The following is a 15,652-nucleotide window of genomic DNA, read 5'->3' as shown; positions in this document are numbered from 1 at the left end:
TTTGGAGCTTTGGGGTCTTCCTCTCTTTCTTCTCGACCAACACCGGATTTGCTAGCCACTCAGTATGAAGTACTTCCACGATGAAACCAGCAACCAGTAACTTTGTCACTTCCTCTCCAATGATCTTTCTCCTGTCTTCAGCGAACCGGCGTAAGGGCTATCTTACCGGCCTCGCATCCTTCCGGACATTTAAAGAGTGCTCAGCCAACTCCCTCGGAACACCTACCAAATCATCAGTAGACCAGGCAAATATATTCCGATTGTCACGGAGGAAGTTGATGAGCGCGCTTTCCTATGCCTCATCCAGGCCGGCACCGATACGAACGGTATGCTCAGGGTATGCAGGGTCCAGCACGATGTCTTTTGTCTCCATGGTTGGATTGAATGCCGGCGTGCCCAAGTTGCCACTCATTGCCGCTAAGCCCAGCTGTGAGGACTGAGCCAGCGCAACTGCAGTTTGCATCCTTCTTTTTTCCTCTGCGATCACCAACGATTCTGCCAGGTTTGATCCGGCGGAAGCGGTTTCCAGCGAGACTTTGTAGTTTCCCACCATAGTTAAGGGTCCACGAGGTGCCGGCATCTTCATCTTGAGATACGCTGTATGAGTTGTGGCCATGAATGCTGCCAATGCCGGTCTCCCCAGCAGTGCATGGTAAGGACTGTCTAAGTCCACCACCTCGAACAACAGATTCTCGACCCGGCAATTGTCACGTCCTCCAAATGACACATCCACCCGGACTTTTCCCATGGGCGAACAGGATAAGCCCGGAACGATTCCGTGGAATGTAGTGTGAGTTGGCTGTAGCATGTTCTCTGTTATACCCAGCGTATGCATGGTGTGCCGGTACATAATGTTTATGCTGCTTCCATTGTCTATCAGCACCTTGCTGAATTTGACTCGAGTCATTGGCCCATGCATGATAGGGTCCACGACAAGAGCGTAGCCACCTGAGTTTGGCATTATCTTTGGGTGATCCTTGAACGACCAAGTGATTTCTTGATCTGACCACAACATGTATTTCGGAACTACCGGCATCACCGCATTTACTTCCATGGAACGACGATGCATGCTTTGCTTATCAGTTGGCTCAGTAACGAACACAACACAGCATAGGTGCAGATCCTTGTAAACGTTCCGGCCCAGAGGTGCCGGTGGTGGTGGTTGACCATTGCCATCCTCCACCTGATGAACTTGTTGTTGCTGCTGCCGGTTCGGCTGAGGTTGTACCGGTAGCGCATTTGCTCCGGTAAGCAGTGGTGGCGGTGGTAATCTTCCGGCATTTTGGTCCCTTGCATCTTTCATCATGCCTCTTTTCATCAATATTTTGGTCCAAGTGCAATCTTTTGTCAAATGGTTTGCCGGTCTTGCCGGATTTGGTGTGTGCCACCGGCACGGTTGATCCATAGCGGATTCCATGGTGTACCTTTCTTCATTTTGCCACGGTTTCTTTTCAACCCATTGTTTTTTAGGACCCGCCCACGGCTGCGATCCGGTTTTTTGCCTCTGGCTTCCGCTGGCGTCGGAACTATCCTGCACCGCGGCTACTTGCTACGGACCATACCTCCGATCCGGAAAATCTTCTCTTCTTTTGTTGTGCCGGTTATCCCGGTATTGCTCTTGGCGCGGCTGACTTGTGGGTTCTGGCTCAGCTTGAACCGCGGGTTGCATTGGGTCTCCCAATGCGTAGCTATCTGCCACACGTATCATCTCTGCCAAAGTTGTTGGCATGTTCCTCTGCAGCTTTTGCCACAACGGTGAACCTCTTCTGCACCCATTGCAAAACCAAGCAATGGCCTATGCCTCGATCACCCCTTCACATGAGTTCCTTGTGGAGTTCCACCGGGTTAGGTAATCCCGGTCTGTTTCATTGGGGCGCTGCACGCACAAGGCGAGCTGCTGCGGCCTGTTTGGCCTCCGCTATGTGTTGCTGAAGTTACTTACGAAAGCTTCCTCAAAGTCCAACCAGCCATTTATGCTTCCTGCTGGCAAGTTGTTGAGCCAGATGCGTGCCGGTCCTACCAGGAAGGACGACACGATTCTCACGGCCTAACACCGGTTTCCTCCGCCTGTTACAGTTCCTCCGCCACCAGCGACGTATACTGCGGTTACGTAACCCGCAAGCCAATCTTCCAGCTTAGTGCTTCTATCATACGTTTTTGTATCCCGTGGCAACTGGAAGTTGCGAACCGGTGGTTCCTCTTTCATGATTCGAGGGCCAAAGCACTTTGGGCCAGGAGGACCTTCTGCCTCGATCATCTCAGATAAATACACCCTGTCCAGCCGGTGCCTCGCATCCCGTTCTGGCAGGCATCTTTCTCCTACGCACTCCCCAAAGTGTTCCGGTAGGCTGCGATTCTTTCAGTTTTTGAATCAGCTTCATCGTAACGTTCCGGTACCACGACCCTTATCTGCCGGTACCTTGGTGGAGGCATTTCCTCCTCAACATAAGCAGCTCTTGGTGCACGATAATTTTGCCCGGTTTCACCTCTACCGGCATAAACATTTTCAGCGTAGCCATTTCCGGCATAGCCACGGCCTGCCCCATGGCTTTTTCTTCCGGCCTCGTGTCGCCCGGCTTGTTGTTTTCCGGCAAGTACCGGATCATACACAGTCATTTGCTGCGCATTTACTTCTTTTTCTCTTCTTCTGTCCGGATGGGGGGACGATGCCTGCCCATGGGATTTGCTTCCGGCATTCTTTGCCGAACGCACAGATTTCGATGCTGCAGCTGCTTTGTTTACTCTAGCAAGCTCAGCATTTTGTTCCTGTATCATGTCAAGCAACTCCCTAACACGATCTTGTTGTTTTGCTAAAGCATCTCCGGTAAGCGAGTCACACAGCTCTACTGCAGTCCTAGCAGTTTTTTTGGTTTTATCTGGGCTACTGTATTTAGGTTTCTCTACGATGCTCAAAGATGCAGAGGTACTTTTGCCGGCAAGAATCTCCTTACGCAGATCCTGATCTAGATTGCGAGCTCTAAGCCGGTTTTTCGGTACCCTAGCAGCCTGAGCGCTAACACAAGCAAAGCCATGGGCAGCGTTATACTCACGTAGGGTTAGGTTCAGCTCGCGCTGCGCCCGGATGATGTCCGCGCCCCCGGAGAGCAACTTCTGCCGCTGCGCCTCCAGCTCCGCATGAGCCGTTGCCGGGTCGATGTTCTGCGCGATGGGCGTCGCCAGCACGTTCATCGCCGCTTGGAGAGGAGTCTCCGGTGGCGCTGCGGATGCACCCGCAACCCCTTGGTCACGCTCGGTCGGCGGCTTGACCGTGCGCGTAGACTTCGTCTGTCCAGCGCCTTCCGCCGCGACCTCCTTGCCGGCGTCAGCCGCGCCAACCACCAGCACCTCGACGCTGCCGGCGGCGTGGCCGCTGCGAGCTGCAGATCTTGGCGGGTCCAGCGCCACCAGCACCAGCGAGAGGCACTGGCGCTCCGGGATGGTGCCGTAGTAGACGCGAAGGCTGCCGAATTCAATGACGCGGCCGTTCGTGGGGAACTTACCGCCGTTGGTGAAGCACCTAGTGTTGTCATTGATGAAGTCCATGGAGAGGACGCGGTCGACGAGCGCAGTGACCAGACGCTCGCCGGAGATGGTGAGGAGGCCCGCCCGAATATGAACTCCAGCAAGCGCAGCTGCTGGCCCCACGGTGGGCGCCAACTGTCGTCGTGGTGAACAGACAGATGCCATAGGATGGCTTGAGTTGGGGCCGATCATGTGCGCTAGAGGATTCGGGGGAGGGTTTTGGTTATATGGGGATGAAATCCGGATGGATTACCGAAAGCTCTCTTGATGAACTAAGCCTCAGCCAGGGGTTGAAGAAGAAGAACACAAGAACTAACTCAGTTCTGGATCTCTCTATTCCATGATCAAGTGAGATTCGTACATACCCGCGATGGGGTGTGCCCCCTCTCCTTATATAGGGGAGAGGGTGGCTTACATGGGAAGAAACCCTAGGAAACCCTAATGGCATCTTTGACTAGAAAAACTACTTTACAAAGCCTCTTTGGCAACTGATGACACCGGTAGACCTTTAATCAGGCACGGTGACATCCTCCGGTACCTTTTACATCATCTTCTGCTTTGGCCTCAGAGATTCGATTAAAGCTGAAGTGCTTCGCTCATCCTTGTCCTCTAGCTCTTGAGAGAATCTTTGACCAGCTTGCCGACGTGCTACAGTGTAGCTTGTACCAGTAATCCGGTACCTTCTTAGCATATTCTGGTATACCCCTCCCAGGATACCGGCACAGGCCCACTTAGCCATAAACTTAACTTCATTGTTCCGGAATAATCTTTAAACCGGTACCTCAACAGCCTAAACTTGGCAAGTTCGGTATGCCTTTGGCCTACCGGGGGTCATCCCCCCAACACATGTGCAGTAGAAAGACGTATCTTTTTTGAATAGGCCCGAGGTCTTGTATATAGAACTTGACAATAACAAACTTACTGATCTAACACAGTTTTTTCCTATGGTGGAAGTGTGACATGAACTACCAGTTGTGATTGAATATACCATGGATCGCAAGCTTATGTGGCATATGCGTTGACATATACCCCGACAAAGATGTATGTGGTGCATATGATTTCACATCTACCATATAATTGTTTACGGATGAAGCCCGATGATCACATGTATACGTGAGCATACGATTCCTACTCGACACGTGTCTAACACCATGTGTCCTGCCGTTTGTCTGGTGGGAACGAGCGTCTGGCCCTAAATAAGGTGGATCACTTCTCACCCGGAATTCCCTTCTCACCCCCTTTCCTCATCCACCAGACGCAGTATCCAGCGCCATAGCCCGGCCACGGCCACCGCCCACGCAACCAGCCACGCCGCCGCTAGCCAAGCATGTCCGCATCGGCCACCTCGAGTGGCTGCTTCCACCCGCGCGGACAGCGCTGCGCCGGTGATGTGCAGCTAGTAAGTTGATGGATAGAGGTGGTGTTGCCGCGGCGCTGAATAAAAAAGTCGCGGGCTCATGATGTATTGTTTGATAGATATTCATTTCTGATATCTTTGGATGCACTTTAATATTTATTTCTCTAAAAATCTAGCGATGACACCTCATGATGTATTGTTTGATAGATATTTTTCGTTTGGCTCTCGTGGCTGACCACTTCATGGTACATGGTAATGATATCTTATGGACGGACACATTTATATTTCCTTCTATAGAAATTTAGAGATGCTACTATGTTCCATATCTTTTCATTTTTTATATTATCTCTATGATTATCCCTGGGGACCGCCTCTTGGTACCTTCCCATTAAATCTTTTAGATACACTATATTTAGTTTCTTCCTCTCAAAGTTTAGAGATGGAACATCTTTCAATATCCTTTTGACTTTGTATATTTTCTATATGTCCCTCACTAGGACCACCCCTTTGTAATTGGTTAGTATATCTTGTGGACGCACTATTCATGCATTTATCTACACGATTACACATGGCACGTCATTTCTTATCATTGACATTATAAATTATCACTTTGGGCCATGCTAGGATGTATAATTCAAGAATGGATGGAAGGTCTGCCTTCACCTGTATTTTTGTGATACTTGTGTTGTTAGGAAGCACTACTTCTGCAGGTATGTTCTCTCTTTTGTTGTTTTTGATGCAATAGACTAGGGCATAACTTATTTCAAAGGATGAATCTAGAAATATAAACATGACAATTCAAGAAAATATTGCCTACAGATTTTTTAAATATGATATTGAAGCACATTCTTGTATGTCTATCAGCTTCCCGCTAGTTTGAAACTTCTATGCAATGGTGTATAAATTCATGTCATCAGAGAAACTTCTTGCTATTATTGTGTGACTTTTATTATGTTTGTGGCACACAGAGAATTGTAATATGGATCACTATCGGTTTATGTTCTGCATAAAACCATTTTGCAAGAGGACATGCTCAGAGAAATGGGGCGACAATGTCCACCAAGTTTGGTGTGATGGGCTAATCGGTGGCCTTTGCTACTGCAAGATTTGTTTCCTTAAGTAGAACTCAGGCCCTGGTAGAAATTATATTGAACTATGCTAAGTGGACTTGAAGTTATCAATAAATAATTCATCATATACTGTTTCAGATTGATTTGGTTATGCATGCGATTGTATGCCTTGGATCTAGAGCAAGGTAATAGACCTAATTTATTTGTTCATGGAAATACTTCTTAATGGTGAGTGTCTTAAAATTATGACAAAATATAGATGATGGAAGAGCAACATATTCTTGTTGTGGTGGTTGTTATGGCACAAACAATTGACATAGATATAAGCCTTCATTGTTTGTGTGATTCACCAGTAAGGTCATTTATCTAGCCTAATCACCCTTGTGCGGCACACAAATGTATTTTTTCGAATGGGCCTGAGGTCTTGTATATAGAATTTGACAATAAGAAACCTGCTAATTTAGCACCGTTTTTTTTTCCTATGGTGGTATTATTTTTTTCAATAAAAGGGAATATATTAATATCAAGAAGATACAATTACACTCAGCTTCTGCAATTACGCACTACCCTAATGGTAATACGGATGCACCCAACCAAAAAACTAAAAAGAAAAATAAGAAAAAAGTCCAGCTACGATGTTCTAGCCCTAGCAGGAACAATACATTCATCACCAAGACAACACATGAACTTCAGGCTCTTCAAAAACGACACCTCCAAGAAGGGAAACAGTGCACAAGCGCCGTCGTCGCTTGATCAAAAGATTTTAGTTTTTCAACCTGAAGATAGTCCTCGCTCTCGAAACAATGTCTTCAACAAGGTTATTACCATGCACAACCAATTAAGGCTATGCCTTGAATTTTCACCCTGAAAGGTAAGACTCTGAATTTCACATGTGAAGGCGCCCCCATTTGCATATTGCTGCTGCGAGAGCCCAAACAGCAAGCAAGTCCCTCAACACCACAGAGACTCGAACCTCCATTGTTAGTCCTCCAATCCGGCCTTCATGATATTCTCCACCTCTGATTTTTACCATGATCAGAATGTCATCTGATGGCAACACAGAATAGAGCTTCGCGTCGCTCCCTTCAGAACCAAACGGTCGGAATAAAAGCATGGGTGCGACCGAATACTACCCGATCCAGCAAACTCCAGTCAAAAGATGCCACGCCGTCGAAGACGCCGGATCCGCAGCTGCCAGGGTCACCCCCGCTGTCAGCCGCATCGCCGAAGATCACTCGGCCACTGCAACCCTCGTCAGGGCAGCTAGGCATGACGCGCCGCAACTCCACCTGCCGAGGCCGCCGCCCCGGATCCCGCCCAGGACCACACCCCACCGTTCCCCGGCCAGCCCCGCTACTGCCGGCGGCTGCTGTCGTCGATCCCACGCCTCCTCCGCGAGTGCAACGCGAGAGGGAGCCTGCTGCCGCCTAGGGCACCACGGGCTTCGCCCGCGGGCGCGTGCCGGCAATGGCAGGGAGGATGAGGGCCGGAGAGGAGGGGGAGTCGACGATGATGGTTTAGGGTTCCACCTGAGCCGCCCTAACGCGTGGGCGACACGGGGGCACATCCCTATGGTGGAAGTATGACATAAACTACGAGTTGTGATTGAATGTACCATGGATCACAAATTTATGTGGCATATGGGTTGACATATACCACGACAAAGATGTATATAGTGCATATGATTTCACATCTACAACATAATTGTTTCTGTGATAGATATATCTTGAATGCAAAAAAATTTACTGAACTAGGATCTTAACTGTCATCGTGGTAAAAACGTTAACCTTCTCTCTTGCCATGACATGACGTGGTATGAACCATCATGGCAGTCGATGACTTGATGCATCCGTAATCCCTAGATCCAACTTGTCATAAAGGGAAGAAGAAAATAAAGTTTACATATTGAATAAGGAAGATTTTTTTCCATGACCAAATAAGGAACCGAAACTCTAAGTAGGGTTAAATAAGGAATATATTTATAGTAAAAAATATTACATGGTAGAGATACACGAGCTGACTCCAACGATTACAAAATCTTTACTATTAAATTGCTAAGCGACCGTGGTACGTCCTTTTGGCTGTCGCTAATTTTGCATCGTAGCCGCGTTGGAATCCGTCCGAGAAACGATTGATCCGGATCTGTCTTTGCACGATTCCTCTACGTCTGCTCGGGCCGGAGGCCCGGAGAGCAGTTATTTTATACCGAATCACTGGCCCTCGATGGTTCACGCCTGAACCCAAGCAGCGCGAACACACGCCTAAAGCCTCCCCTCGCTTCGCCTCACGGTACATTGGTACGTGACGTGCCACGATATAACGAAGACACGGCCAGGCGGGCGTGGCTACAACGTGGAGAACGCTCGTATCCTAATGCTGAGCCTGCGCTCGATGAAGCAAGCAGTAGCCTCACACGATTTCCTGGTGAATTCAGGCGCTGCTCTTACAAAAACGTGATGATTTTTGTCTATCTGTGGCTTGGGGTCAGGGCAGCCACTTTGTATTCAAGAACCTTCTCACCACTGCAAGGGAGCTCCTGGTTGTGCCGCAAGCTGCACAGCCTCTCGCTCTATGAACTCTCGCTACTCTTGATGGAACATGAAAGCTTTGGCTGAGGACTCAGGGGCGCCAGTACCCGTCAGTCGTGATTACCACCTCTTCCCTGGCGAACTACACCGAGGATAACAGCGTGGCGACAATGTCGTTCAGACTATATAGAAGTGAGCAAGTTGCACAACTGAACAAAATAATACACACGTATTTAGGATGCACTCTCTAATGTATTTCCATGGAAGCATATTTTGCGTTGAGCGGAAGCATCCCAATGTATGTCGATGGAAGCAAGTTGCTAGAATTCATGGCTAAATAAAGTATCTTGCAGGATGCGTCAGAATATAATTTTGGGTTATATGTGCTGTTATTGCAATACCATGGTAGGCAAACAAAACATGCAATTTTTCCTTAAACCATGAACATCCAATCATTACAAGTACCATATCCAATTTTTTGGTTTGGACACCAGATGAAAACCCATCGACTGAAATTTTGACCTTCTTATTTTCCATTTTCTACATTGTCTTCAAAATATTTTTTCCTTTGTAGATTTCTTTGTCTGGAGATAGATTATTTAGTATCCTATTCTACTTTTACAACATGGGAAAAAAATTAACCACTACAGATACAAAAAAAAAAACACTCTATGCACAGTGAATTACTGTGGTACTACAAGATTTACAACATGTGTTATATTCAATATATAGAGAAAACTGTCTCTCACGGTGATAGAGGAATTTCACCTACACGACAAGGTCACCATGGTGCCACCGATTTTTGGCTTCTCTGCCGCCATCACACCGCCTCCACCCTCTCCGATGCACTAGCTATCCATTCCTGCCATACAGCACAGCTCAGCCTACAACAAGAGGAAGTAAGAGCATCTCCACTCGTCTCCCCACAGAGCCCCCCACGGCCACGTTTTTTCATCCGGACGGCGAAAAACGGCCCAGTCAGGCCCCCGGTTTCTCATTTTGGTCCGGATTTGAGCCTATTTTCGTCCGGACTCCCCATGCCATCCTCGGTTTCCCGGGGGTCTCCCGGGGACTCCGGATGAAGCTAAACCAACCGCCCACGCCCACGTGTCTCCTCTTTCGTCCGGATTCCCCGAGTCATCCTCTTTTTCCCCGAGAAACGCCGCTTGGGGAGCACACGACTGGGAAACTACTCCTCCCCACGCCAAATCTTCCTCCAATCCGGACGAAAATTTCGCCGGATTTGGGCGTGGGGAGCGCCAACGAGTGGGGATGCTCTAAGGACGACCACGTCGACAAGGCTTTTAGCTGGATTTTCTCAGTTATATGCTGCATTTTTCTCTCTATATTTCTTCCGGTCAGAACATGCTATGTTTGCTAATATTGAAGAATATGGAGAGACAAAAAAATCTTTTTTCACTACGTACATCTTATATTAATTTTATTTTTCATTTTTTTTAAATTTGATAATACATAATATTTTTTTCACTTCAAAATCAGACCATTTCATAGATCTGCTAAAATTTTAAAATAGACGCCCAAGAGGGATAAGGCTTCATTAATCACTTTTCATTTTAACAGTACCGTCCTATCGGATGCAAATAATTGATCTCCTTTGTGCTATCATTTTTTTTGAAAATTTAAGTGGTATTTTCCATGTAATCCAATTCTTTAGCGACTTCACAAGATTTTATTAATTTAATGTATATCCATGTAATTTAACAAGTGATTTTAAGCATGATGATTTCATAGTTTTTGATACACATAATGTATAGAAAGAAAAATAACTAAGTGACGAGTTATTCTTTTATAACTTTTGTGAGGATTGTCATATATGGGGCATGCAAGATAACTAAAATTTGGGTGAAAACAAACATACTTAAAAATAATGATACAACGGGGCCCAGTTCAAACATAAAAATATTTATTTATTATAGACCCGATGCAACGCACGGGCATTTTTGCTAGTAGTGTTAAAGATACTAACGAATCTTTGAGGTCTTTAAATTCTTTCTTCTTTCGAAACACAATCTTGTACTTTTCTGAAGACAGCCAAAGATAGATAACGAACCATACACCTGTAAATACCGACGAATGTTCTCTCATAATTTTAATTTGAGCCGCAATGCCAAGGTTGCGTGCTCGCGCGCAACTATTAAAACAATCACTCAACATCGCCAATAGTAGAAACACCACTATGTCAGGGAATGACAACCGACTAGCCTTGTCAACGACGATGGAGAGCCGAGAGTACGAATCACCACTGTTGAGGACGTAGCAACCGGGATAAAAACTGCGAGGATAATACTTCTCGCGGCAACAACGACAAAAGATCCAAAATCGATCTGGCGAAGCAAGATCTGAAGACCCATACTAGAGGATTGTAATCTTTCTACACCACCATTGACATCGGAAAGGAGATCTCGTCGTCGAACGAAAGCCCGAAGATCACTTATTGTAGACGATGTCATCTCCATTGAGAGGAAACCAACAAAAAGATGACTACCAAAATCCTAACTTAATCAACTGAAAACACTACTTTTACTGAAAACTCCACGCATAGATTAGGTTCTTCACTCCTCCCGACGCTGACGAAACCGACTGAAGAAGGGGAAACTGATCTATAATCTATGGAGGAGGCTAAAGTGAAGACGGCTAGGTTTTGGATAGGCGGCGACTGTCTTTTCCCGTGCGTACAGATAGGAATTCTCTCCTTTAGTTTCGTGATTTTCTCATGCGTATTGGAAGTACGGACAACTGAAGAGGAACATGAAGGCGGCCGATCGTATTGCACAACTAAGCACCTGCTAGAGGAGACATGCGCCCCTTTTCCCCTCTCAAGGCGCTATAGTAGCCACGCGTTTTGAGAGTCCGCCGCTCTTCTCCCCGTTGCCGGCCCGATCCGGATCCTTCTTCGCCGGCGATGCCGACCGGAGAGGAGGAAGGAGAGGAGCTTGGCCTGCTGTATATACTAGTCTAGGTCGTCTAGTCCTGTTGTCTACCCTTGTGGAGTATTGGAGTAGGAGGCGGGATCTTCTTGGCCAGATCCAGCTCGTCCAAGCTTCCTTCTTCGTTGCTGTTCGGCTCCGGTGGCAGGGGCGGTGGCAGGCGGCGAAGGGGTGGCGTGGCATCTCCAGCAGTAAGGCCTTTCCTTCCTACCCTTGTCATCTGCTTTGGTTGCGCTGGAGAAGCAACCAAAGTCCAGATCGTTCGTTTCTCCGACCTCATCCATGGTGGATGAACGAAGGAAGTGGAGGGTCTGAGGATGGCTTCCCCAATAATCTCTCCCGGGTTCACCGACGTCGCCATCTTCAACGCCCGCCTCCCCGAGTCCGTGGCAGGCCCTTCGGGTTTGACGGCGAGCCGGTCTCTCTGCTGTGGCCTTGGTATGACCCTGCTACTTCTTCATCTCTACCTCCTCTTCCTCCTCTCCCGAGCTCTTGGCGTCATGGTGGCGTCAGGCAAAGGAGGATGCAGAGTGGTGGTGCTCAGGAATTGGCGCCGGAGTCCTTCTGAAGCACCTTCTTGGAGCACAACATCGGCATCACAGATGCTGGCCGTTATCCATGGCAGTGAGATCTGGCAAATCTTCAACCTCCATCGGAGGCCCCTTCTGAGATTGACGGTTGCATCCCACGTCGACTGTAAAGCAAGTGGTTTCGTCCCCGCTTTGGAGCTCGATGGCGACATGGTTGATCTCCTTCTCGTCGGTGGGGAAAGAGAAGGGCTTGATTGCTTTTCCCTTTCTTTTAGTGAGGCCCTTTCTGCAAATATCAGGGACCTATGTATAATTTTTTATTTTATGGGGTCCATTGTAATGTATTGTACACCCACCGTTGGTTATTAATGAAGCTTCTATGCCCCCTTCGAGGCACTCCGTGTTCAAAAAAAAGAGGAACATGAACGAGTTAACTGTGACCATGAGCCAGTCGTACAGCACACATCAGCTTCACTGAGACGGCTCCTCCCCCTTCCCCTCCCATTTCTCAATCTCCGTCTCTCCGCTCCCGTTCTACACTACGAAGCAGGCGGAGGAGGAGTAGCAGCGGCAGATCAGGCATCAGCGCGATGGCAATCGACGGGTTTGACCCAGGTTATGCTCTTAAGTCACCTCCTTCTTGATTCCTGCGCAAGGAAGGGCTCATCTTAATTTGGGGGAAATGTGTACTTTAAAATCTTGATTTCTTACCACAATTTCTGGTCGCCATCCATCAGGTCGAAACGGTTGTGGTAATGTGGACTGCGAGATGAGCAGCGCTTGTAAAAGCTGTAAGATGCGGAGAGAGCATTACTTCTGGAACCACATGAGGGATGACCAGATGCAGTTCATTGTCAGGGCTTCTGGCGATTTCAAGGACAGTCTGGTCAGTTCACTTAGCCCTTCCTTGCTTCTTCTCTCTCTCGTAATTGTTTTGAGGGTTAGGGTTTGGGGCGGCAAGCACCCAGCTAGGAGAGGTTATTCTTACGCCACTGAAACTATTATTCGTGGAACCATTCCCTTCTTTTTTTTTGCGGGGGAATACCATTCCCGTCTTGATGAGATTGTTTCACTTAACACCACAAGTTGGGGAATTTTTATCACAGAACCACAGCTCTTGATTTTTTTTTTTCACAATACACCAACTTTTGGGGTAATTGTTTCACAAAACACATAATCTTCCATTTAGCTGGTTTGGGAGCCTATTAGGAATTTTGGGCCCACCGACATCAATACTAAACCTTTCGTTTTCTAAAAAATAGGTTCCCTTCTGGGGATACGCTCTTTTATTTATTACAATATAATGCATCTGGTCATCCCTCATGTGGTTCCCGCTGGTCTTGAGAAGCCTTCTTTCTGTTCTCAACCTCCTTCTCAGATCTTTGAAGGCGTTCCTCATGGCGCTCCTTGTGATCCTCATGTGTTGAATGGTGAGATAAGTTAGAATTGTGTAAAGGAGAATACTCTTACAATGATTTTGTTGTGATCGTTGTAACAATGTACTTCGCATGCAGAACAAGTACAACTCGATCCTGCACATGTTCAGACCTCAACTGACTTTGGCTATACCACGTTGCCTGGGTGTCGTCTAACCAAAGCACAAGATGAGAAAGTACTAGACATAGCTCGTACCATGAGGTCTGAAATGCCCCTTTATGTGACCACCATGAACAAAAGCAATGTCCACTTGAAGGATTGCTCTGTTGTAAGTCCATCTTTTCCTATCTCATTTCTTGGTTTTGTTAGTGACTCCAATGATATGACCTATTCCTGCCGGTCAAGATTCCATCTCTTTTGGTAATGTCATTTTGGTTCCTGCAGAACATGCCGTTAAAGCTTTTGGACCATTTCCAAGAGGACATATCTAAAGCTACTGTTCAACTAGAAGACTCTGGTTGCAATCTATACAGCGTTGAAGCTAGCAAGCACACTGATGATCAAATTGTCCTCCAATCTGGGTGGTATGATTTTGTAGTTTTCCATAGCATACGAGAGAAGGACCTCCTGATTTTTAGAAGCAAGGGGAGAACACGCCTTCAAGTGCTCATCATTGGCCCAGGCAGCCATCAGAGAACCTGATCGCCTCATGCAGTCTACTCTGCGAATATTTCTGATGATGAACACATTGTGGGAGAAGACACTAAAAAATCATCTAGGTGGCAAAATCAGGTACCTGATCGCCGTGTGAAAACTCAAAAGGTGGCTTCAACATCCTCCCCGTCTGCTAAACCAGGTCATACCACTTTACTTACCTGTGCATTTTCCCTTTTACCAACTGTCAAGTTACTTCTGGTTATGATATGCTCATCTTATGAGAGAGTATGGCATGCTTTTTAGGATATGAAGCTCATCAGCTGAATGGTGGAGCATCCGTGGAGCTTGGGGTCGATTCAGAACCTCTTAGCTCAAACAATCCCGTGGGGCCTTCCCAGTGTCCATACATTATAGCCGAAGGGATAACTAGTCTAACTGGGCCGATGAAGAAGAAAGTGGAGGAGAAAGTCCAAACAATTCGATCTGAACTCCCTATCTTTGTGGCAGTCATGACGAAAAGCAGGATTATTGGCATATCTCTTCGTTTGGTGAGTTATCATACATACTCTTTTATCCACACCTGCTAATATTTATATGGCTGTCGACCTATCGTTCGTAGTTTGTGTTGATTTCATAACGATATCTTGAGACCCACTTCAGCAATTACATTACAAAGCATGCACATAACCAATTTCTTATCTAAAAATGTATGAAGATATATTCATAGTATAAAGACCGATTTGATCTAAGATTTTTCTACCAAATCAGAACGCCCTGCATTTGTAAGTTTGTATCATTGTATAGTCCACATTTGACAGCATGTGAATCATTCCCACCGAAGTAGGAATTGACCCAAAACTCTGAAAAACTCATCTAACACTTCTGCACTTCTGATTAGCGGTTCTGCATGGAATATGGAAGATATCTTCCAGATAGAAAACAGGCTCTTGTGCTTCAGCTGGAGGGAAGTGAGATGGAGTGGCGCACCACGGTCAAGACAGATGTGAAGGGAGGGAGGTGGATTTGTGCAGGCTGGGCAGAATTCGTCGCCGGCAATCACCTGCAGCTGGATGATATTGTCCTCTTCCAACTAGCAAAGAGCACGAATGAGGTTAGGATGAATGCAGGAAAGAGGACGAGTGAGCTTAGGATGACCGTCTATTTACTCCGCAAGTCGGACATAGAGAGTAGCTGAACTCGTATCATGTACTGGTATCAGTCCGTTGTCTGTACGGTTTAAACCCTGTCATGGGATCGAGTGTGAGCTTTCATCTGATGCTCCTGTATTCTTGCTGATTAGTGATCAAATTATCTCCAATGAGACATGATGTAAGTTGTGGACCATAATATGTTGTGTTCCCTACTTCTGTGATGTGCTTCAACTGGGATCATGACTGTTCATTCAACTTGTTGTGAGCCACTAAATAAACTGTTGGGCATGGGCCACATTGTCTGAAACTAAGTTGTTGTTTTTTTTTTTTTTCTCTCGAGATCATAGCAGATGCACATGAATTGTATGCTTTGCCTTCCGATTTAAGAAACAAAAATTGGCTGAGCAGATGCCTCTTCAAATTACATAGTGAGAAAGGGGTATCGCAAGACAGCGATTTTGTTTTCCAAACTGCTAACCCATGTCATCAGTCCAAAATAAACCCGGTGACTC

The 15,652-nt window shown here is 46.8% G+C and overlaps 1 protein-coding gene across 1 annotated transcript; it reads left to right on the top strand.

Annotated features, from left to right (window-relative positions):
- The first annotated feature begins 12,369 nt into the window (after positions 1-12,369).
- On the top strand, positions 12,370-15,356 carry LOC127313727 (B3 domain-containing protein LOC_Os12g40080). Its single transcript, XM_051344198.1, has 7 exons — positions 12,370-12,570; positions 12,693-12,841; positions 13,334-13,385; positions 13,470-13,660; positions 13,777-14,188; positions 14,293-14,537; positions 14,888-15,356. The coding sequence occupies exons 1-5, from the start codon at positions 12,546-12,548 to the stop codon at positions 14,032-14,034; spliced, it is 675 nt and encodes a 224-aa protein (XP_051200158.1). The 5' UTR covers positions 12,370-12,545; the 3' UTR covers positions 14,035-14,188; positions 14,293-14,537; positions 14,888-15,356.
- The last annotated feature ends 296 nt before the right edge of the window (positions 15,357-15,652 follow it).

Source organism: Lolium perenne, chromosome 7 (assembly GCF_019359855.2).
Source record: "Lolium perenne isolate Kyuss_39 chromosome 7, Kyuss_2.0, whole genome shotgun sequence".
NCBI lineage: Eukaryota > Viridiplantae > Streptophyta > Magnoliopsida > Poales > Poaceae > Lolium > Lolium perenne.
The sequence above is the reverse complement of the archived record's forward strand: the minus strand, read 5'-3'. Positions and strand labels throughout refer to the sequence as shown.